Consider the following 23,750-nt stretch of genomic DNA (forward strand, 5'->3'; position numbering starts at 1 on the left):
AAATCTTGTGGCGACATGGCACGCCAGAGAGAATTGAGTCGGACAATGGGACTCATTTCAAAAACAGTCTCATAGATAACTGGGCCAAAGAGCATGGCATCGAATGGGTATATCATATCCCCTATCATGCACCAGCATCTGGGAAAATTGAACGATACAATGGGCTGTTAAAAACTACCCTAAAAGCAATGGGGGGTGGAACCTTTAAAACTGGGATAAGCATTTGGCACAAGCTACCTGGCTAGTTAACACCAGAGGATCTATCAACCGAGCTGGCCCTGCTCAGTCAGATCTTTTACATACAGTAGAAGGGGATAAAGTCCCTGTGGTGCATGAAAGGAATCTGTTGGGAAAAACTGTCTGGGTTCTTCCTGCTACGGGCAAAGGTAAACCCATTCATGGGATTGCTTTTGCTCAAGGACCTGGATGTACTTGGTGGGTGATGCTGCAGGATGGTGGAGTCCGATGTGTCCCTGAAGGTGATCTGATCTTGGGTGAGAATACTTAATTCTGAACTGCATGATGTTAATTGCTGCATAATACTAACAGTGTTCATAAGTGTCTTTCAGGTTGAAGCAGTGGTGATGGGAATAGAGCTAGCTGCAAGTGGTGTCCAGTAACCTCCTCGAGACTGACATCTTTAACCTGCAACCCGTGGGCATGAACCGTGACAAAACTCATACCATGTCTCCTGCCCTGAGAGACTCCTAGCCAGATGGAAACCCACAATCCTGAACTAAATGAACTTGATGAACTTTTTTTTTTTTTCTGTATAGAGATGAATCATAAACTAATGTTATCTGTATATATTTTAAAATGAAAAGTTAGTGGTGATCTGAGTATGACGTGAATGGTATGGAATAAGGGGTGGAATGTCCTGGTTTGGCCTAAACCAGGCCGATTTTCCTTTCAGTGATTTTTACTTTCAGCTAAGTCTCCTCTAAATAACTGCACTTTCTGAAACTAACTGCATGTTTTTGCAGACAGTGTCTGCTTCCAGGACTGATAACGCTCGAAGTTTGTAGTTATCGCTGAGGCACCGGTAGGGATGTTGTGCAGTAAGGCTCTTGCTGTACTTTTTCTTAGAGAAACCAAGGTCACTGCTGATTCCTCACTGCTTACAAGTGAAAAGCCGAAGGGGGGAGCAGACAGGGCAGGTGACCCAAAATTGACCAACGAGGGTATTCCATCCCATACACGTCATTCTCGGTATAAAGCGGGGGGATCGCGAGGGTCTCGCTCTTGCTCTTCTTGCTCGCTCTTGCTCTTTCTGCTATGGCCGGTGTCCAAGGAGGACTCCGACTGTTTTCCTGCTGCCCCCGATCCCGATCCGTGCATCCCTGAATCCAGCTCTCGACCGTTGCTAGGCCCAGCCTGGGCCTTCCCGGAGCCTGCCCTGCAGTGCCGGTGGTGACGTTGCCGACATCGGGGGAGCTCGATCTTGGTTTTGTATATATATTTGTATATATTTGATTATTCCAATATTATTATTATACTCTTTTTCATTATTATAGGTTTATTAAAACTGTTTTAACTTTCCAACCCGTAAGTCTCTCTCCCTTTTCCCTTTCCCTTTCCCTTCGGGTGGGGGGGGAGGGTTAACAGAGAGCGTCTGCTGCAGGTTTAATCGCCAGCCCAGCTTTAAACCGTGACAAACGGCTACAAGATTCCTCTCAATTCAAGGAAAATAACATTGGCAATAACGAAGCGTAAAGCCCTGTGCAGGTCTGCCAGCAAAAGCGGAGAGGAGTCCAGGGCTGCCATCCAGATGCTACTGTTGGAAAAACACCTCTTGTAGCACAGCAGCTGGGACCCTCCGTGTGCTCAGGGCACTGCCAGGACACTGCGTGTGCCCAGGGCACAGCCAGGACCCTCCGTGTGCCCAGGGTGCAGCTGGGACCCTCCGTGTGCCCAGGGCACAGCCAGCTCCTGTGCCAGCGTGGCTGGAGAGGGGCAGATGGGCAGAGCCTGTGCTGCCGGGGTGGTACCATCTGGAGAAGGCTGCTATTGTGTTAAGCACACGTGTCAATATGCTCTTGATTTTTCTGCCATCGGTAGAAGTCTCACTTGAGCTAGGTGATGCTCAAGTGTCTGCAGCACCTGGCCCTCATTGCCTGAATCCTGCTGGTGGAATTCCATTGATTCAGGATGTAGAAGGTGGTCTGATGTGTTTTTACACCAAATATAATCTTCCCTGGCTTAAGCAGGCACAGGAGAGAGCATGGTGCAAGCACTGCAGAGAGGCACAGGAGCCAGCACGGACAGAAAAGGCTGTGCACGCACACACAAAATGGGGGGGTCTGCCTACAAGCAACTGCACAGCATTTTTAGAGCTATTCAGCTGAAGCTTTTACACAAATAGGTTGCATCATTTGCAAAGCACGTAACTGTGCCCCAAATGGGCAGAACTCTAGCCTGGAAGAAAGATTCAGGGCACACAATAGTGAAAATACACCACCCCCCCACACACAGATGCGTATGTGTATATATATATATATTAAAGAATACACACAGGCACACACAAAGATAGATTAATGCCAGCACATCAAAAGGAGCCCATTTCAAACCCATCTGAAAGCCAGGCTCTGGCTGAAAGAGACCCTGCTGCTGAGCCACCAGCACTGACCTTGAGCCAGGCATCAATTCAGGGTGGGCCTGTGCCCTGCGCTGCGCGGGAGGTGAAGCCAGATGATCACAACGGTCCCTTGTGGCCCCACAGCCCATGAATCTCCCACCAGACAGCACCAGCAGCGCAGCCATAGCTCTATCTATTGCCTCATCCTGTTCCTTCTCGCTTTCTGTGTCTCTATATTCCCACCGAGGTGACGTGTCACCAGCTCATTAGGCACCTTTGCACCAGCCGCTCTCCTCGAGGACATGCCCGGGGCATGCTGATAAAGCTGGTTGCAATATTTCCAGAGCAATCACTGCCCGAGAGCAGCGGCTGTGACTGCACATCCTTGCTCCTGGCCCGGGCTGCGCATCTGGTGATTCCCAGTTGCCAACACACGAGTCATTTCTTTATCATTCAGTTCCTTGTACTGCCCCAAAACAGGGCACAGAACCACTGACAGCAGGTACGCGGTACGGACGGACGGGGCAGTCGGAGCAAACAAGCAAGGTGATGGAAAGCAGATTGGTTTATAATGTGGTCACAGAGGAAGGACGCTGACGTGCCCCGGCACTGTCGGGTTTCATTAGGGGGGCCCACAGCTATTTTCTTCATTTTAAAACTTGCAGAAATAACAGAAATGCTGATTTTCAATCCAGCTGCACCGCTTAGATCACATTTATTAAAGTCTTTGTGTTTCTATTAAAAGCTGTGTTTTTGCAGGATTCATAAATCAGCCCACAAACCTAAAATTTGGCATGAAGAGCTATGGGCTAGAATTGATTTTATTTAATGAAATGATTTGGGGACATTTCGAAGTTTTTCAGAATGCAGTAATTACAAAGAAATGTGATTATAGCTGTCTCTTTGAGCTACTATCATTTCTTAACACACTATAATTTGTTAACTTTTTTTTTTATTTGAGATAGAAGATACTTCAATTTTTAGTGTGAAGCAAAATTGCTTTTCTGGAGGAAAAAATACTTCATAGTAAATTTATCCACTGAAAATCCTAGCTTGTAATTTTAGCAATTTGGTTAAAACTGCCTCATATCTGGCAACTTCCCTTTAAGATCGAGACACTGGCATGAGTAAAGCAAAGTCATTATCTGCCCATCTGGATTGATCACAGTGGCAAGTTGATCCCCAACACGCCCTTTGTTAATGCTCAGGTTTTCTAAGAAGTCCACGGTGATTAAGCAAATAAGTGCTGGCAAGAACCCATCGTACTTTGTCCTCCAAGGTAGCAATTGAGAAGAGTTTCGCCGTTACCTTCCCTGCCTACTGCCTCCAGGTTGCCGTGCTCCAAGCCCGTGTTTCTCAGTTGTAGATGGCCATCCTGAACACCCTGCATTTGCAATCTTCCTTTTCCTTGGGCAAGTTTTAGTCAAAGGCACTTTAACGATGCTTTCTGTGGTTGAATTCCTTTATATTAGCTGGGTGACATGCAGTCAGACCATTTCCAGTGACCTCTGTTTTGCAGTTTCTAATTTTATGTGAAGTCTTCGGTAGAATTTAGAACTTCCTTTAATAGATGTGAATCTGCTGGCTTTAAAAATTCAGGACACCTAATAGCAATTGATTTTTATGTCTGTAGAAACCAGCAACGCCTGGGCTCTAGCTGAGATGCTGTTCTTCTTTGGTAGAGAGTGAGGGGGGAATTAAGAGCTCTGCAAAAGAGCAAGGTGAGGATCCTCCATTTGCTTGTGACACCAGTGTAGCAGCCTCATGCTTTATGCAGACTATTCTTCACACGCTTCTGCAGCCTTTTGTAAAGGTGAGATATAGTCCTGCCATGCACCATTCAAAAATTCAAATACACAGCTGGCGTTGAAGCACCGAGAGTGGTTCTGTGAACAGTCACACCGAAATCCCTCTGAGCAAAATAGGTCCTCAGCGTCTGAAAACCTGGTCTCAGGCAATGAGAGCTCTGATGTGAAGGCACAGTATGGAGGTAAGCGTGTATCTCTGTTTATCTGCTTTGGAAAATTTTGGTGCAGGAATTCTGTGGCACAATTTCACTTCAGTTCATGTACGATGCTCCTTGGTAACTTGCAGCATCATTATTTGCTGCTGCACATCAGAATAATGGCAAAACCTACTTGTAGGAACGAAGGTCACACTTTGGCTTCACTTAAACTGATAGTAAAATATCTGTTGACTTGAATGGGGCCAGCGTTTCAGCCATGCTGACTTTGCAAGCTCCCTCACATGGGATGAGCATTTACGTGTAGCAAAGTGCTGGTAGTTAAAAACTTGCACTGGGCTGCACTCTGCCTCCTCCTTCACCCCAGAGATGCAGAGCCGTTCTCCTGGACCTGGCACAGGGACACAGCTCAGCCCTACCAGCTCCCAGGCGTGAGGGACACAGGGCTTTGATACCGAGTCCCTGAATCCAGCCACCTTTTACTGCAACCCCCCAGGCACATAATCCCTTAGATAGCTGATCAAGCTCCATTTTAACAGTAATCAGATTTCTTTGTCCCATTCATCTTACTGGGAAGCTATTCCAAAATCTCACTGATCTGATGGTAGAAATCTCATTTCCAGCCTCGATGCATTCATGGCCAGTTCATCCTCATTTGTTCTCGTGCCAGCTCTGTCATCTAACTTAAATAGCTCTTCTCCCTCCTAGTGTTTACCCTGTTGTATTTATAGATGGCAATCATACTCCCTCTCAGCATTCATTTTGCTAGATAAAAGAAGCCAAGCCTTTTTTTTAGTCTCTTCTCAGATGCTCCCCCTTATCCTCCCACTTGATTTCCCTGCCTGTGTTCCAGTCTGAGCACTCCACTCGCACAGCTAACCAGTCCTGGATACACCAGGAGGATTTTAACACCTCCACTCGCACTTGTCTCTCAGCAACGTCAAAGTTTTTACCTTCAGGACATGCATAGGGTCCTGAGCAGTGGCCAAATGTCTGCCTGGCAGAGGGGAAATGGGGAGGTGAGATACCTTCCCCCTGGTCCTAGGGGAGATGCAGGAAGGCTTGGCACTGCTCCCCTCCTATGAAGACAGACCTGTCTCACAAACTGCAGTCCTGGGGGCAATGCTGGACCTTTCAGCTTCTGCTGTCAGCCATCCCTGCCCACTTGCTTCCCCAGTGAAGTACCCAGGGGGGTCAGTAAATGCAGTGGACAGCATAGAACAGCTATGTCCTATATATACATCCTATAGTGCTCGGTGCCCTGCAGCCAGACTGACCCTTGCTGAGCTGGCACAGGGCTAGGAGAGGAAAGCAGAGACAGCAGGAAGGAAAGCTGAAAGCATACATGTATGGCTGGGTGAGAAAAGAGAAGAGGAAAATGGATATGGGAGGAAATGGGAAAGATAATTGAGAGAACGCCAAGGGAAGAGGAGAGAAAAGGCAAAATAAGACCCAGAAAGAGAGAAGGGGACAAGAGGGGCAGGGGGGGCACACGAGAGAGACAAAGCCTTCTCAAACTGGAGCGGGGCTGCATCTCCCTGCTGCCCTGCCTTGTCCCTTTGCCCTGGCTGTCTCTGAAAGCAGTGACAGAGGGATGGCTCCAGTCCATCGCCTCCAGGCACCATCGCCTTTGAGCACAGGATAACGCAGCCAGGGCTCTGGCTCAGCACCTCAGAGATTCCGCTGCCTTTTTTTTTTTTTCGTTTTGCATCTGTGCGAGTTCCTTTGTGACCCCAGCTGGCACTATAAAGAAATGAATCCTCCAAGTACAACTTGTGCAGATTTCCCTGCAGAAAGTGGGAATGGCACCAGACAAACTGATTTGGAAATGAAACTCGTTAGGGCAGCCATTGGGGGCTGTATATGCTCTTTTGTCGCACTTGGCTGGAGAACTGCATAAACAGAAGCAGCATATTTTTGGCTGTCCTCAGCTATTCAGCACTGCAAAGCATTCTCATGAATAAGTAAGATAGTGAGAGATCTAAAGGAAATATCAGGCCATATATTTTGATAAGTGCCCTGAAAATACCAGATCCATTGTTCTTTCTTTTTTGAATATCAGGACAACCTGCTGACTGATTACTGATAGCCCGTGACACAGCAGGGTGAACAGCTTCCAGGCTCGCCCAAAGGCATCGCTTGGGTTTCAAACCTTTTTGGCAGCTTAATATTTGAAATAACTCTGTGACAAGGTGGCACTGCAGGCTGGGAAATCAGGATAGGTGCTTGCTTTGACCTTTTCTCAATTCATTTAAATTACTGCAACAGGATTTGTCCAGACCCACGCTCATGGTGTTCATCCTAAATTTGACATTATGAGCGTTTACACTTTCAATTTGGGGAGCAGAAATGCATCATGCAAGGGGACCATCTACATCAGAAAACATATTTACACATCTGGCTAAACTTTTCTCCGAGAAATCTCTGGAGCCAGCCTTTTTATTACATTTTTAATGAGATTTTCTTTTAATAACCAAGAAATGACTTACAGGAGCACATGTAGAAATATTTTTGCACACCCTGTCTCGTACAATAGTGTCTTTCTTGCATTACTCTTGTTCTCATGGCTTTCCAGTTAGCAGAGTGACATTTGGATTAAGGTGACACAGCCTGCAAGTACCACCATTTTTAAAGCTGACAGCCTTGATGAAATCAGTTGCATTTCCTTTTTCCTCTGCTCCCTACCCTTTGCCCTACCTTGGCTCATTAAGGCTCTAACGGAAGAGCTGTCTTACCACTTACCATACCTAAATCTAATGGTAACGTGGTGAATTGAGCAATAGTGTAGTCCATGAGTGGTCCTAGGGAATCAATAGCAAAATGTGATAAGTAAGGGACTCCTGGATGCTCAAGCAATACGGTGTGAATAGCTCTGCTGGAGAGCTGTAAGTAAGAGCAGAGCTCTCAGAATGCCCTGGACGAGAACAGTGCTCAAATACCTTCCTGCATCTATGTGCTTGTCTGTGTCAGCAGGAAATTTGTGCGTCTACTGATCTGGGAAACAATGATATAGCAAAGTTAGATCGCTGACTTAATGCTTCATTGATTTACTTTCGTTATATTAATGGATAATTACAATTATCTAGTTATTTATCTTTTCGGAGACGCAAACATACCTTATAGTTGCTAAGACACCGAGACTTACTGACCCAGACAGCCATGTCCTGAAACTCCGGTTACCACACAGGGAGATTATGAAGATGCACACGGGGGAAAGCAGAGCTCTTTGTGTCTGTTAGAGCTCCGATGTCAGGAACTGCTAGTCTGGATTTTTAAATACTGCTGGCAGACAACAGGATCCAACAGGCATTGCTTTGGTTGATTTCCTTGAACTGATAAGAACATTGCCAGAGTGGGGTGGGATAATATCTACCTTACTGGAGCTGTTTCCATCCAGATTACTGGTAAAGAAGCGTGAAGTCACACCACATGAGAGAGTGTGGTAGCTTGGATTGGAAAAACAATGTACACTGCCGCTACCTTGAGATATATCTGGGAAGAAAACAAGTCATCACAAAATGCTTTGGAAGCCATAACGATTCTTAAGAAACTGCAAACATGCTAGAGATGATCAAGTTTAGAAAACTGTTAGAGTACTGGGTGTTATAGAGCATCTCCAGATGAAATCTATCCTGTATTATCATGGTGTGAAGCTCTTGAGTATTTGCATTAAATACAAGATAAAAAAGCAAAATATTTAATTAATACAGTGTTATCTTTTTGAAGATCTTCAAAAAGTAATTCCTAACAGTCCAGCTGCTTTGCAGGTGAAGGAAGAAATGCAAAACTCGGGAAATGCACGGTCTGCAATACAGTTTCTTCCTTAGTTTAAACACATGTAAGAGCTACTGATGAGAATAACCCTTGTAGTTATGAAACAATTAATAAATTTTTTTTTTGTTACAAAAAAAGGTAGTTAATGTTAGAAATCAAGGTGCTATAACCGTACCGAGGAGTCCAAAACATTTTACATAATTTTTTGTGCAAAAGCTTAGAAAAACAGAGAGCTGCAGCTCTGAAAGGCAAACTTGGGCACTCACATTGTTACGCTCAGAGACATTTTATCTATTTCCTTATTTTAACTTATGAACACATTTACCAAACAGAATAATTTACCAAGTAAGGCATCATATTCATACTGGCAGTTCTAATGAAAACATCAATCCCAACATGGTTCCAGCTTAATAATAAATTGATAAATATTTCAAAGTACCATCAGAAGAAAGGATGAAAAATTTAAACCGAAACAGCATCGTTTAAAGAGCCAAGCCCTGTAAGAAGTAAATGAATGGGTTAGATTTAATAACTTAAATGGTAGGCAGAAAGGTTAGTTGTAGGAAACCCCTTCACATGGAAAGGGGAGTGAAGTGCTGGGGTGGCTGCTTGGCCCCAGCGCCAAAGATGAGGGTACCCCGTCACCATCCCTCATCTCTCCTTGCCCTCTGCGTTTGCATCCCTGTGAACATGCACTTTGCTTTGCTGACATCTTGTGGAGATCTAGATTTGGCTTAATTTACTGCAAAATATCCCGTTTCAAGTCAGTGGCTTTATCTGCAGGGTGTCTGTTCCGTAAGCGCTGTGGCACGCAGCTGAGAGAGGAACTGCACACACACGTGTAGCTGACCGAGCAGTTGTTTTCTGCTGAAACATGCAGAGCAATTTTTGAGGTCAGCTCTATTTTCTAGTAAGTGCAGAGCCTTTTAGTTCTAGCTATTTTCTGTGGTTATTGCTAACAAAGTATCTCAGATCAGGGTGTGATTCCTGAAATAAAGTCTTGGCATTTAATTTCTTTCAGCCCCTGCCCAGCGCAGCAGCCAGGCTGCCAGGACGTTGCCATCTCCCCTACCTATAACTCCGTGATATTTGCAGAGGAATTAACAAGAAACAGATACCTCTGGGGGTGTGGAGATGAGAACCGGGGCTGGAAGCCAAGCACGGCGATCAGTGTACGCCCATCCCAAACACGGCTGCTCACATATAGCCTTGAACCTGCTAATGAGGGGTTGGCAGCTCAGCGGGGGAGCAGAGCTCAGCCACCCTGCTCACAACCTGCTGTCCCAGTTAAATATAGACCCTTGAATCCACGGCTTTCTGCTCTGTAGGTGAGTGTTGATGGCTGAGTCACACCAGCCCCCAGCTCTGCCTTCCCCCTTCCCTTATCTGTCGTGCCCTCGCTCAGCTGCGGGCAAGAAGGGCCAGCTCGAGGGAGAAGAGGCACGGTCCATGGCCTTTGCTGGGAGATAAGAGGGCACATAACGACGGTTACCGTTAGCCAGCTGACACATTACAAGTTCACACCCATCTTACGTGGCTGTAGGTTGTTTCGTGCACCCGAAATGAGCTGAAGGAGAAGTCTACCAGACTGCCCTACTACTTAGCACAGTGCTGAATTAATCAATCTGAGCTCGTACACAAGTCTGCATCACCAAAAGTCTTTTCTTCCCTCATTGCATGCAGCACCATGTGCTCAGAATTACTGCTTTTACACAGTTCCATTTGGTCGATACTTAAGTACCCACCCAGGCTGATTTACCTTGATAGCACAGTCCATTTTCTACACATTTATTCATGAAGCTCTTATAACTGCTGGCTGGAAATACATCAAATTCAAATCTAATGCTATCCCAGTTAAAAAAAAAACAAAACCCAAAACACAACCCACAAAAAAACCCTCTTCACAAAGACGAGAATTTTATTATTCTGCTCTGAACAGTAAGCAAAGACTTAAATGCCTAAAAGAAAGGGAATGAGTTAAATTAAAACAAACCAAAAAAACTCCAAAGGTTATGTTAATGTTAACGTGGGGAGATCAGCCCTGTGAAGGGATTCCTGATGGCAGAGTCCTGCCGGGAGCCCTTCAAGCCTGAGGCTGTGCTCCAGTGGAAGACCCAGGAGGTCTGGACGAAGGCCAGAACACTCTGTCACTTGAAAGACTGAGCTTCTGCTCGAGGCAGGGCTATGAGGTGACACAAAGAGCACTGGGCCCCATCCCGCAGCAGCAGTGGGACAGTGTAGTGTGGAGACTGGGCACAAGGCCAACCACGACAAGAGGGAATGAGCACTCTGCAGTAAATACAAACCCAGCTCTCTCAAGCTGCAAAATGGAATGGTTTTCTTCTTTCTGTGTGGATCTTCTCCACCCATACAGAGTGTCAGTGGGGTGGTGGCAGACTCCAAGCAGGAGGCTTCACTCTGCCACCTCCCACTACACATCGTCTGCAGAGCAGCTCTGTGAGTGTCTTGTCTAGGCTGCAGGACCCACGATGCTCTATTTGTATCGAGCTTTGCTTACATTTTGGCTCTCAGCATAGGATTCACCCATATCAGAAAGTTTGTTAAGCCCTTGGTAAGACCTCAAGCATCACTTGAGCCCACAACCAAGTCTTCGTGAAAGTCCTGAAAAGAAATCTCTGCTGCTCTCCAGCACTACCACGTAGTTTCCCCTTCTGTCCCCTTGAATTAATCAACCTGCACTTTAAAACCTTTTGTTGGATGCAATGTACCGTTCTCATGCTGGGAGCACCATTTTGATTTCAGGCTTATTTGGGCAAGTCTGCTCTCAGATCCATGTGCTGTGGTTAAGCTCTCCCAGCACGGGTGGTTTTCTGTCCCACTGGCTGCTGGGCAGAGCGTGTGTTTTGCTGCCACATCCTTCATCCACAAATGCAAAAGAGTCTCAGGGCTGCCCAGGGGGTTCCCCTTCCTATAATCTCTCTCACACACACGCACGGATTATCAGCATCAGAAGGGCTGAAGACGTGAAGACCAAAAACATCCTCCAGAAATAAATTAATGTGCTGGAAGAAATTACTGCCTCCAGGAACTAGGGATCTGCATATGTGACTCTATTCAGAAACACCACCACCACTACCCTAACAAGAGTAAACAAGCAAAATAACAACAGTGGTGATTCAGGGTAGCCATAATGTTACGACCCATACAGGGCTGGATACTGCAGTCACCGTTCAGAGGGAATTCCTGCCAAAGTCCATGGGTTTACATGGGATTATGTTAATTGGACAAGTACACCTGCGTAGTATTCTGCCCTTAATCCACGTACAAAACTCCAAGTGAAGGCTGAAATCCCTGTTACCCTTAGCTAATACTGCTGCCGTCCTTCAGCGTCCTCTGTAACGCGCACATGCACTCACGTACACACCGGTTGTTCTTGCCATCCAGCCATGCTACGAGCCTCTATTTCTTATTTGTGATCTTGTCTCAGTATCCATCTCCCCATTTTCTGCTGGGGAAGATGCACGTCAGCACCTTTTGCCGTTTCTGCTCTACGGAACTGAAAGGCTGCAAACAGCATTGGTAAGGCCAAAGCTGGGAAGGTTACTGACGGGTAGAAAGTTTCAGGAGGAGAATGTACTGGAGGACAGTCAGAATTTGGCAGGGAGCTTTCAGAAAGCCCTTGTCTAGAATTTGTAAATGCCCTTCTAAAACAGAGACCAAAACTTGAAACAATGCTGATACCTGCAGGCAATTTGTAATGAGATGAAGATGGAGCAGTGTAATTTCTAACGTCTTGGTCCTCCTCTGCAAGCCCAGATAGAAGAGTTTTTCAAGGGGGAGGCAGGAAGAAAACTGTTTCTCGTGACCTCCAGAAAGAGATGGCTGAGCCCACTCAGCTGCAGCTTCCTAAGTGATAAAATTTATATTGCTATAAGGACTGCACAAAGAAAGAAAGAAGAAAGAATGAAGAAACGGCCCAGTCTCTGCATCCCCATCACTGACTGAGATGAACAGCAAGGAAACATTATCTAATGTCTTTCTAGAGAAGCCCATCCAACACCACTGAGCTGGTGCTGTTTGGGATTGCGAGGACCTGGTGCTTCAGGTTTTTTACAAACTGAGCTGACCCAGAGCAGCAATGCCACATGGGCAAGAATTAAATTCACTGTCGTTGCCCAAGGACCAGAAGAGATCCCAGGTTCCATGCAGCTGATGGGTGTGATCCCTCAGATATTTATGATTTATTCAGGGATTCTGCCACCCCCAAAATATTTTTTTTCCTCAGGTACTTAAGTATCATGAGGCTTCAGGAGCTCTGGGATAGTTGGTTGCATCTGAAAGGAATATGAAGAACATTGTATAGGGAGATGCAACGCCCACAAAGACGTAACCTGCAAGGACAGTCCTGGGCTACCAACGTCTGCAGACGTAATGGCTTTCTCCCTGTGGCTGAGGAGGAAAGTCATCCGTCTGTGTTAACTCTGAAGGGTCAGAGTATCCTTTCTCAGTATTAGCCTTTTTTCAGACTTCTTGTAGAGTGTCAGACTGGGATACCATCAGGTCGATTAGGAAGTCTCCATTCGTGGTAAAATACGGAGAAAAAACAACCGAGGGATTTTTGTTCCCTTGTCTGAAAGGAGAAGCTCAATTACTCCAGTCAGGAACTCCCAACCTCAGCAATATTCCTCTCCTTATTTTGAAATTTGTAAGCTGTGCCATTTAAGCATGCTGGGTTACACATATATTAACTAGAAAAGCACAGAAATAAATGAGATATAGCAGGCTTTGTAAATGAATGGATAAAGTGCCAGTATGAAGAAATGGATCGCTGAAAAGTTCAGAACATTTTTCCATGCCAGCGGCTGTGATCTGCTCTCTCTGAACTCAGAGCCTCGCTGGTGCTGAGACGTGTCACAGTTTGCATGTTCATGGTCTGGCTCTTCAAATGATGTTGAAATGACAAATTTCAGGCCAAATTGTGCTGGCAACTAGCCAAGGATCAGACGAGCCCTCTCTGGCAACACTTTCATACATTTCTTACCCAAATAGGCAGCTTAAGCTAGAGCCCGCAAAGCTAAAATTCAAAACTAAGAGGCAACGGGAGGAGGTCCAAGGCTGATTTTTTTTCCCCATCCTGTAGCTATCAGAAGAAGGAATGCTCTAGTGTAGGCCTGAGTGGTCTAAATATGAGTCTAGGCAACGGTGTTCAGCAGACAGCCCCTGATAGCAGGAAACCATGCCCCTGACGTAAGGACTGAAGTCATGGTGCCATGGCAGAAGCTCCGTGATGAAGTCGTAGCTGTAGCCAGGCACTAATAGCGTTGGCTCCGTGGGAGAGGCTCCTTCCAGGTGCATCCTGGTCAGGGAAGTCTAGAAGGAAGCTTCCAGCCGTGACACCCCGAGACAGCACAGAAGCCAAATCAGAGCCAGTAACAAGTGGCTGGGCCTCGTGCACTTAGACCAGAAAGCAGAAAGCAAAAGGCAACGTAGGACTGGAGCCAACCTCTGCCTGTTTCAGGAGCTGGTATTTACAGTTTCAGCCATTTAAAGGGAAGTGAAGAAGTGAAGTGCAGTCAGAGGGCAGCAGCCCCGGAGGAGATCCCCACTAGAGACAGATCGGAGGAAACAAGAAGGAAGTAAAGCCATCTCCTGTCTGGCATCCTATCTGATACTGGCCATAGAGGGATGGAGAATGACAGCATTAAACAGGAGATCACATCCTCCAAAGTTAAGCCAATCTGTCAAAAAAAGCTGTCCTCCATAGCAGTAGCAGAAGATAGAAAGAAGCAAGGAATGTGATCTCAGTATGGCTTTTTTTTAATCTTAAACAGCCTTCCTCTTCCTCTTCTCTGCTTTCGTCAGCTCCTGTGAAGAAAATCCACCCCAGCTGTCTAGATGATGGGGATTGGTCTGCACACAGAAGAAAGTGACAACAAATAGGAGGCCTCAAATCACAAACTGCAACACAGACAAAAAAAACCCCTTATGATTGACCCAGTCAACCCCATTCCTCAAGAAAAAAAAAATCTTCTTCTAAAGGTTTCACAAAAGTAAAACTTATCTGTACTGCAACAGGAATGCAGCCGATGACTGAAAAAACATGGAGTTGATGTATTCCATACAGCATGTTTCTTGCCTAGGTATATCCCGTATCTTGTTGGGTAAACTTTCACATATAAAGCAGCTTACATCAGTTTTAAGTCATATTTGCTCTCCTGTCCCTGTTAAGTGTTAAAAGGTCATGGTATTCAGGGGAAGAATGGAAGTGCCATTACTTTTGAGGCTCAATAACGCATGTTATACATCACAGAAGCTTATATTTCCCCAACATACAGGCATATGAGTCTATATTTGATTAACATAAAAAGACCCTTACCAGAAAGTGAGTAATCTGTATTAGTCATCCTCATGGCTGGAGTATAAGATACACTTGGCATGTCATGGCCCTTCTCCTTCTGTTTCCGTCGATACCACACAAACAGTGCCAGCAAGACCATAATAATTAGAAGGAGAATAATAATTCCAATGATTGCTCCCACTGAGTGCCTCTCTGATCCAAGAGCAGGGCTAATTTTAGTATAGGGGTTTAATTCCTCCATCATAAGAGCCGCTGTTAAAAGTAATTCATAACACACTGTAAATTGAATTGTGCATTTCATTTTTGAAATACTGTTTTTTTAAAGCAAGTACATCATTGGAGGGGGGAGAGAGAGATTTTAGAGATATAGAATTTCACTGTACCTTGATCACATCGGATTCCTTTGAAGCCTGGGCTGCAGTAGCAAGTACCTGTGACATGGTCACACGTAGCATTATTCATGCATTCACATAGTTGTTTGCAACCATAACCAAACGTTCCTGGTGAGCACTCTGGGAAGCCAAAGAAAAAGATTGGAAAGAATTCTCCTTTTTTGGGGCATGGGTGAAATGCTTGCCATGGAAAATTCAGCAGAAAAGTTTCCCTGGTTTCAGTGTCTCTAGGACAACACCCTGGTGTTAGATTATTATTTTAAAGCAGGAGATGAATGTATTTCATGTACAATTTGGGGTATTACTTATTAAGCTGTAACTTTCTGGAAGAGTCATACAATACTTCACAAGGATGAAACCAATAATACATACAGAGACTTTAAAATCTTGCTATATATTACGGGTGTACAGAATTTAACAGGGCACAAGATGTAGGCAACATCTGGAAAGAGCATAGCATTCTCCATCACCTCTGCATGTTTTTTTTTTTCATGGGAGTAGTTGCAAAGAAAAGTTTAATGTACCTTTATATGAACACAATAGACTTTTACCAAACAAATCCCGCATGCTTTCCTACTTGCCCATACTAGTGCTAGAAGATGAATATAACTTTGTAGGTGGAATTACAGAATTGAGCATCTGAATGGTTTGATTTGCTCTGCTTCTGTATTAGGATTCCTAATATAGAAGGAATTTCTACGCTGTCTTTGTATTTCTATCAAAGAGAAAATGAGTGAATGTCCAGCTGAGAAATTTATTCATACAATTACCGTGATGGGCTATTACAGTAAAGCTGTAGGCAGCTTACTATACTTCTTGAGGCACTATTCAATAATAGATTGAAAGAAACAACTTCTGTCAAAGCCAACTTGTTTCTGTAGAGAAGACGCATTATTGAATGCATGTGCACTTGCTGTGATTCTTTAGAATACGTATTGCTTGTTTTGAGATGTGTCTTCTTGTGTGTCACTGCAAATGTTTTGCCTAGCATGACGATACCTTCCCAATGTCAGTCTCTAAGTAACTTCTAGTAGCTAAAATGTAATATTAATTAATGAACAGTAGCCAGTATCTGGATAATGATTTGCAGTGCATATTAAAGTTGTATCTCTCTTTTTCATCTGCAGGTCCCCAAACAAGGAAAAATTAATGCTCATTCTGATCCTTAAAATGAATAAGGCCTTAATTTTTGGACTGCACTGCAGAAACGATGTCTGCATTTAGGCATTTCATCTGCAATGCGGTGTGACTGCCCATCCAGCAGGATTCTGAGAAGGAGGGAGTCAATGAAGAGATATTTTCAGATTAAATAGCAGGAAAATAAACAAATACATACATTCGTAGTTTGGATGGATAGAAAAGAAAGCCTCAGGCTTTGTACGGAGGTCAAATTATAAATGTAGCTGCTTGTACAAAATCTGCTGTGATGCAGTTCTACTCTGGAACTTTTTAGTTTCCTATTTATGGTTGCAACAAGGATGTACACAAATTCACAGTAAGTTGGCCACTTAGAGAGTTGCAGTGGTGCCATGTGTACTCCCCACGTGAGCATGCAAATTTGGTCGTGAGATACATACTTTGCTGAATGCAAGTATGTGCAAAAAGAAAAGATGTTCATGAATTTAGTTACATGTACAAATACTTTCATGAAGATCCATGTAGTAAGCTACAGTTGGGAGGATTTGAGGCAGGCCTTTCACTTGCAAATCTAGCAGGAATGTTACTGTATTACCTTACTGCCAAAAAAAAAAAAAAAGGAAAGAAATCCTGTGGAATTGATGCCTTGGTAAGGTAAGACGGATTTCACCCTGCATTTAGAATCCAAGTAACTGTGTGAGAATTTTCATTTGATTTACTATACTGGACAAACAAGTAATTATTCAACTACAGCACATACAGTTTCCACTACCCTAATTCTTTGTTCTTAAAAGAAGCCATTTGGCACAGTGTGCTAAAGGTGCCAGCAAGACACTGACAGTAAGAAATGCCAGTACTCTTGCAAGGTAATTGAAGTTCATTGTTAAACACTTGCTCACTACTGAAGTTAAACGCAGATCCTTCCAAAAATGGCAAACAACTTTTTTTTCCCTTGATCTATTTTCACTGTAAAGATGAATCTTTGGTCCACATCTCTAGCACAACAGGCAAGGAAACCCCAGTATTCCTTGGAAGGCAAAGAGCAGAAAGGACTTCTTTCCTTTAACTCTTCCTTCATGCCTAGGGAAACCTGGTGCTGTTGCTCTCCACAGCGTTAGCAAGGTGTGATGCAGCTTGTGTTTTGTCATTAATTAGGTACAAGTTGTTCAGGAAGGCGACATCCAGTCAGCACTGAGTGCAGTGACTTGCTTTTATCTGACCTAACTTTAGGCTGGGAATGGAAAGGCCTGCTTTGCAGAGGATTCACTGTACTTCTCCTTAAGCAGACCAGCCAGCTTTCCAAAGATGCCGCCTTCTCCCTATGGATTATATAAGCTGCCTGGGGTTACTGTCTTGCTCAGACACTTCATTTAAGATCCTATTTCTGCAAAGAATTCTGAACTACACCCCCACCCTGGAGAGACAGAAAAATGAAGTCATGTTGCTACTTACTTTGCTCGCATTGTTTGCCTGTAAATCCAGTCCTGCACGTGCACTGGCCAGTGATGTGGTCGCAGTCGGCTCCGTTCTGACACTGACAAACATTGGCACAGTTTTTTCCATAAAAAGCAGCTGGGCAACCTTTCAGGAATCAGAATAAGGAAAGACTAAGAAATAAGCTGAAACACCAACTCTGATGCGTTATCAGCACAAAATATGTAGGCCTATAAATCGATGGGTTTTCAGCCTCTGTATATTTAATAACATTTATTTGATCATCTAAATGCAGAGATACTACGACAGCCAATTTTCTTGAAGTAGTGTTTCTCATCTCTTACAGAATTGCCTCTTAAGTGTTTTAGAGGAACGAAAACTTGACCCATCTATACAAAGTACATTTTTAAGAAGTGAAACAAGTTGGCTAAACAGAAACTTTCTAAAAGGCCAGAGATCAATCAATTACTTCCAAGTGAAAGGGCCTTCTTAAAAGGCTCACCAGAATTTGATCTCCTGTTTCGTACAGTGCTGATTGTTTGGTGCTAGAAGGATGAGAAATCTCAAACATTTTCCTAAATCAGACCACACACACTGAGGCTTTAACAAGCAGGGACACAGACTGTGCAAATTCTGACAATGAATCAATAATCTTAATGATCGGTCCCTCCTTTATCGAGTGCCAAAGGCATTAAAAAAACCTTGAAAAGCTTCAGGACTATTTTCTTCGGGGTGATGTGAAGTTATCACAAGTAAGAAGCAAGTGGTTTAACAGGGAAGAGTGCAGTACTTGGAAGAGACACGAGGTAGCAGCACATACTTTGACAGATTCCCTGGCCCAACAGTGTCTCTGAAAGGCTTACGCTGAGTGCAGTAGAGCCCCGTCCAACCATGAGTACATCTACATTCTCCATCGTAAGGGCTGCACATTGCTCCGTTGTGGCAGTTGCATGAATGAAAGCAATCAGGGCCCCAAAAACCAGTGGGACAAGCTATGAAAATAAAAAAGATTTGTCAGCTGACAAAAAAAAAACAATGATACTGCGTTAGTGCTGCGGAGGAACGGCGATAAAGGGAGAACCTGTGAGACACCAGCAAGGGCAGAACTTCGCATTGCAGAGCTTGGCATCGCTGCAGCGACTCCCCGACAAGGACCAGCTCTTCCGAGGCAGCGATCACTTTGCAAACCCAACCTGCAACCTCACCCATGCTGCCAAGCCCTGGCAGAAGGGATTTCTTCCCCGTGCACGTCAGGTTTTTGCTGCAGATGTGTGCTGAGACCCACTGGAACAGCGACCCTCGACACCACATTACTCTAAGTGCTCTAGCCACTCTCCCTGCCTTACCAGCATCATCTCTGCAGACAATTTAGACAGGGTTTTAAGATATGAAGGTAATTTAATGTTCTTTTTGATATTCTGGAATTCTTCCCTAATGAAGCACAGCTATTCATGGTTTGCTTTGCTATGCCATCAACTACTAAAATTACCACCTTCATTTGAAGCATAGAGTGCTACTGAAATTACGTAAAAATGTAAAGAAAACTTCTTACAGTATGAATTCCCATCCACAAAACCAGATTGCTTTTGTTGATGGGGCTAATATGAAATTAAAATCTCCAGGTCTATTATATATTTCAACAAGTATAATATTAATACATTTTCAAAAGTTATTGTAAGCCTCCCTCCAAAAATGAATGCAGTAAGTTACAGTTATTAGTGCCGGACTAAAAGATCCAAAATGATGATAACCCTTCAATATAACAACTATATTTTTACTTTAAAAAGCACTTTCCATTGCTTCCTATTAAAGACGTGAATTAATAAGGCATGGTTCCCAGGAAACCCGAAAGTACAGAAACCGTGCCTATTTCCATGTATGCCATTGGCTCCAATTCTGACGATAAATGCAAGTTTCTGGCAGATGACGGATGTCTCTAAAGCCAGAATGAATAGCAAAAAAACCCCTGCCATGACGTAAATCAAACAAAAAGTCACTGAACTCACACAATGTAAAGCTGAAGAGGATTTGGCCTAAAGTATTCGTGCTATAAGCAACCAGAAATACTTGTACAACGCCTTCGTAAGCCAGAGCTGCAGGGTCTGTTAGTGTCTCCAGAACTGGCTCTGGAGCTGGAGCTAAAATTATCTCCTGTGCAGCTCCGTCTCTCGGTCATTCCAGGTTAACCGGTGTGGAGGGAGGGCTGGCTGAAATAGCCCAGTGCCGGCCTGGGGTACGCGAGGCCAGGTTCCCACAGGAGCCTGGTGCGAGGCCAGGTTCACCTTGGGGGATTTACACTGTCTTTACAAGGAGGTAACGGAGGGAACAAAGAGGTTCCCACTTTGTTCATCCAAAATACAAGGTAGGTGTTGCCAGGTCCTTCTGCCTGCTAAACTGGGAATTGTTGCTGCTGAACTGGCCTGCCTCACTCTGTAAGAAAAAAATATCTTTTTTCAAAGTTAACAGAAACTAGCAGTAATTTCCCAATTACATGGCTAAAAATAACGAGGAATCTGTGGAGCTTTCTGTCTTTTTTTCTTTTTCTTTCTATTTTGAGTGACAGCAATATTCTGCCTGTGGAAGATACACAATAAAAGCAAAATTACAGCCGTCTGTTTTTATCCGATTCCTACTTTATCACTTGAAGTTTAATATATTTTACTCTGGAATGCTGTCTAATATGCTAGTTGTATCCTGAATATGAAGTAACATTTCTGAATGATAGGATATTGCTTCCCTCTGTGATCTACCTTCAATTAAGGGATGCTCTCAGGAAATGACACTTTGGGATCAGCAAATGCCAATCTTCTACCTGGGCAATTTTCAAGAAGAAATCCTCCATCCCTCCAAGCCCACACTGACTTTTACAATTAAATTACATTTAATAGAAATATTTGAGCTGCCTAATTTCTCAATTCTAGGGGCTTGGTACATGAAAACATTTACTGGTTAATACTTTCTAATGTGATAGCGGAAAGAAAATTATTTCAAAAAATAAATAAAAGGGAATTCAGCTAGAAATTAAAAGGGAGCATGGAGCTTTCTTTTCTGATAAGAGCTTGTGACGTCCCTTTCCTGTAATAGAAGCTAGTAACAGCTTCTGAAAATTCCAAATGCAGAAACTAATTCAAGCCAAAGCTAACTAAGATTAATTAAAAGAAATAAGCTATAAAGAGAGTAAGGCAGTGGCTGCTGTAGTACTTCAGGGATTTCCCGAGAATCTGTCTTTAACTTTCAGAAAAGACTAAACAGGAAAACATGTTATTTTAAAGCGGAGGTGGAAAAATAACACTTTGCTTACTCTGAGAGCAGTCCGTCCCTATCCAGCCCGGAAAACACTGACACGATCCATCAATGGGGTTGCACGTCCCGTTCTCGGTGCACTGACAGACCTCGGCACAGTTCTTCCCGTATTTTCCACTGGGACAGACTGTGAAAATATGAGGCAGTTTACTGAAGGCTCTTCTTAATGAATATGGGGAAGTCATAGGACTTAACATTTAGCAATTAGAGATAAAAGTAATTATAACATTTTTCTTTGCTGAAGACAAATGGGCAAAATTCTTGTGGAGAGAAGGAAAAGGCAGAATGTATTCCAAGTCCATTTTGTTTGCTTACATCCCAGGCATAAAAACAACAGGAAAAAGTCATCCCAAAATCCATTTTTCTTCTGGAAAAATGAATCTAATATAGCTAGATGATTACAATTATTGAAGGGCATTATGGAAGGATGAAAAGAGGAGAGACAAAACAGAGAAAAGGGGTTATGGGAGAGGAAGAGAAGAGTGAAGCTGAGGACAATTCAAAGAGTAGTATCAAACACAAGTAAGTGGCTGGAAGGGATTGATCTGGGGACTTGGCCAAGGGGGTCCCTTGGTACCAACCTTGACATAGGGTTCTGAGCTGGCTCAGAGGATTACAACCTCAATAATAAGAACAACAAAAGTAGGAAAGGAACATTTTAGGTTAAATATCAGCCTAGTGAAGAAGTCTCAAGAAGATGAAGAGCAATGGGGACTCTTACTTTCAGGTCTGTCACTAGAACCTGACTCCTTTGTATTGTACGACTGATAATGGTGGTAATAATGGACCAAGAGCTGCAAACCTTACCACCTGGTATGATGGTCATGGGTATACTAGCCATGGGTGTAGTACTAGGAGGCCAGTGCCCATGAAATGGCTAATGGCAGATAAGCCTGCAAGAAGAGGCTGAAAGAGCTGTAGTCCTCTCCCCTGCTATCCCCCTAGCACCACAAAACGCATCACGCACCATGCGGCGCTGCAATCGGGTACGCTGGAGTACCTACCTCATCACTGTCCTGAGGTTTTGGATCAAAGAGTGGTGAGAGAGGATGATGCCTTTGCTACTAAATACACTAGGCTTTGCTGAAGGTCAACTTTCAGCAGTGTTGGTGAGAAGCAGGCTCTCAGCATCTCACAGATCCAAACCATGCAAGCGGAGAGCAAACCAGGAGCAAGACTGCCACTTCCATGAGTACTTTCACCATATAAGTCTGGTGGAAGACTACACCCACCATAAAGCACATATCCAATTGCTGAAATGTCATGCTTTTGGCATCCGTCCACCCATTCCTCTCCAGTACCCCTTGCTGTAGTAAATGTTCAATTAGATTCCAAGGATTATATTTATGTTTGACTGAGACCCGTTAAACAGATGTGCTGCGTCCTAACAAAATCAGCATCTATTCCTGTTCATCCACCTAGCTTACTCCTGAAGTTGGAAGAAAAGAAACTCTAAATTTTTTTCAGAGTCATCTTATAACAGCCTAAGCACAGTGACATAAGACTAATAGACATGTAGATCTTCAGCCAAATTATTGGAAATCTTTAACGTTAAAGTTGATGGAAAGCTTTGCTCAGCAATGAATGAAATGTTTAATTTCTGTGCTCTTATTGGCCGTGTTCCCTGACAAAAACAGATGTATTTTCAAAACAAGATAAAACATACAGTCCATCTTTGCAAAGAATGTAACAAATGGAACTGGACTTGTATCCTGGTAAATAATAGTGATGTCAAAAAAGTGATTAAGGCACTTCCCTGAATTATGCAACTGTTTCACCACTTCAGCCACTCTCACTTTCTCATATGTAGTCTCTGCAGGTGACCTCAATCTATCCTGACTGTGAATCAGCCACAGATTGAAATCTTGAGCTGTGATTCATTTGCTTTTATACAATGTGCCATCCTCTACCCTTACTATGGCAGAAAGCTAAGAGTGTGCGTACTATTGTTTTCTGCATGCATTTCTATACGCTGCGGACTTATCTGTAGGAGTGGAGAAAGTTGGTTTTGGCTTTCAAATTATGTGCTAAACAGAATAGTTCTCTAACAGAAAAGCGATAAAACTAAACACAATATACAGATACAATGAAAAGAACAACACACAGACACAAAGAGAAGAGAGAGAAGGAAAGAAAAGCCCTCGTATCACAGAAAGAGCAAAACCAAAAATGATCTGTCAGCCTAGGTTCTCATACATGCTACCCCATTATTCAGCTCCAACGCTCTATGTAGAGCCGTTCAATGCAATATTTGTATTCATCTTTAAGATGGAGATAGATAACATCACTTAAATGAAGGCTGGATTTTGTATATGATGTATGAAAAAATAGTTCTCAAAAGACTTACTTAAAATAGGAGCTGACTTGCACTGCAACGTGGAATACTAATGAACCAGGAAAAGGTTTGTGATCCAAACACCAACGCTGACAAAGGCAACAGGTCATACTTTATAAAAGAAAAGCTTCGGTTCCACACAGTGAGAGCTAGCAGAGGGGTTCCTACTGTGTGAGCACCTCTTGTCACAGTGAAATAGCATGATGCCCTCCAGAATGTCAACACAGAAGGATGACAAAACCAATCCTGCCAAAATGGTTGTTCTCATTAGTTGAAGTCACCTGGCTGTGGATTGACACAGTGAAATAGAAACACTTTTTCAAGTGTCTCAAACGTTTTTAGACAAAACTGTAAAGTAAGGACTGATACTGCTTTCTTCAGGAGCAATCTGATTGTACAATGCAGATAGCGATGTTAATTAGCTATAAAAGCCCTGAAGTGGGATTCCAAAAGTCCCTGTGGGATGTCAGGTGTGTTCTAGCAGCAATAACAAGTTATTATCAATCCATCTTGCTACA

At 43.7% G+C, this 23,750-nt stretch overlaps 1 protein-coding gene across 2 annotated transcripts in view; it reads right to left on the minus strand.

The window, feature by feature from the left end:
- Positions 1 to 23,750, minus strand: part of MEGF11 (multiple EGF like domains 11) — a 211,858-nt gene that overhangs the window by 19,675 nt on the left and 168,433 nt on the right. Inside the window, exons 15-20 of one of the 2 annotated variants that reach the window (XM_068409942.1) lie at positions 20,896 to 21,024; positions 18,458 to 18,586; positions 17,613 to 17,741; positions 15,015 to 15,143; positions 14,650 to 14,883; positions 7,912 to 8,030 (exon numbers count right to left, since the gene is read on the minus strand). In XM_068409942.1, coding sequence (XP_068266043.1) covers positions 7,912 to 8,030; positions 14,650 to 14,883; positions 15,015 to 15,143; positions 17,613 to 17,741; positions 18,458 to 18,586; positions 20,896 to 21,024 — 869 coding nt within the window. The remainder of the gene's footprint in view (positions 1 to 7,911; positions 8,031 to 14,649; positions 14,884 to 15,014; positions 15,144 to 17,612; positions 17,742 to 18,457; positions 18,587 to 20,895; positions 21,025 to 23,750) is intronic. The other variant, XM_068409943.1, reaches the window with a different exon arrangement.

The sequence above is a fragment of the Nyctibius grandis genome, chromosome 11, assembly GCF_013368605.1.
Source record: "Nyctibius grandis isolate bNycGra1 chromosome 11, bNycGra1.pri, whole genome shotgun sequence".
Lineage (NCBI taxonomy): Eukaryota > Metazoa > Chordata > Aves > Nyctibiiformes > Nyctibiidae > Nyctibius > Nyctibius grandis.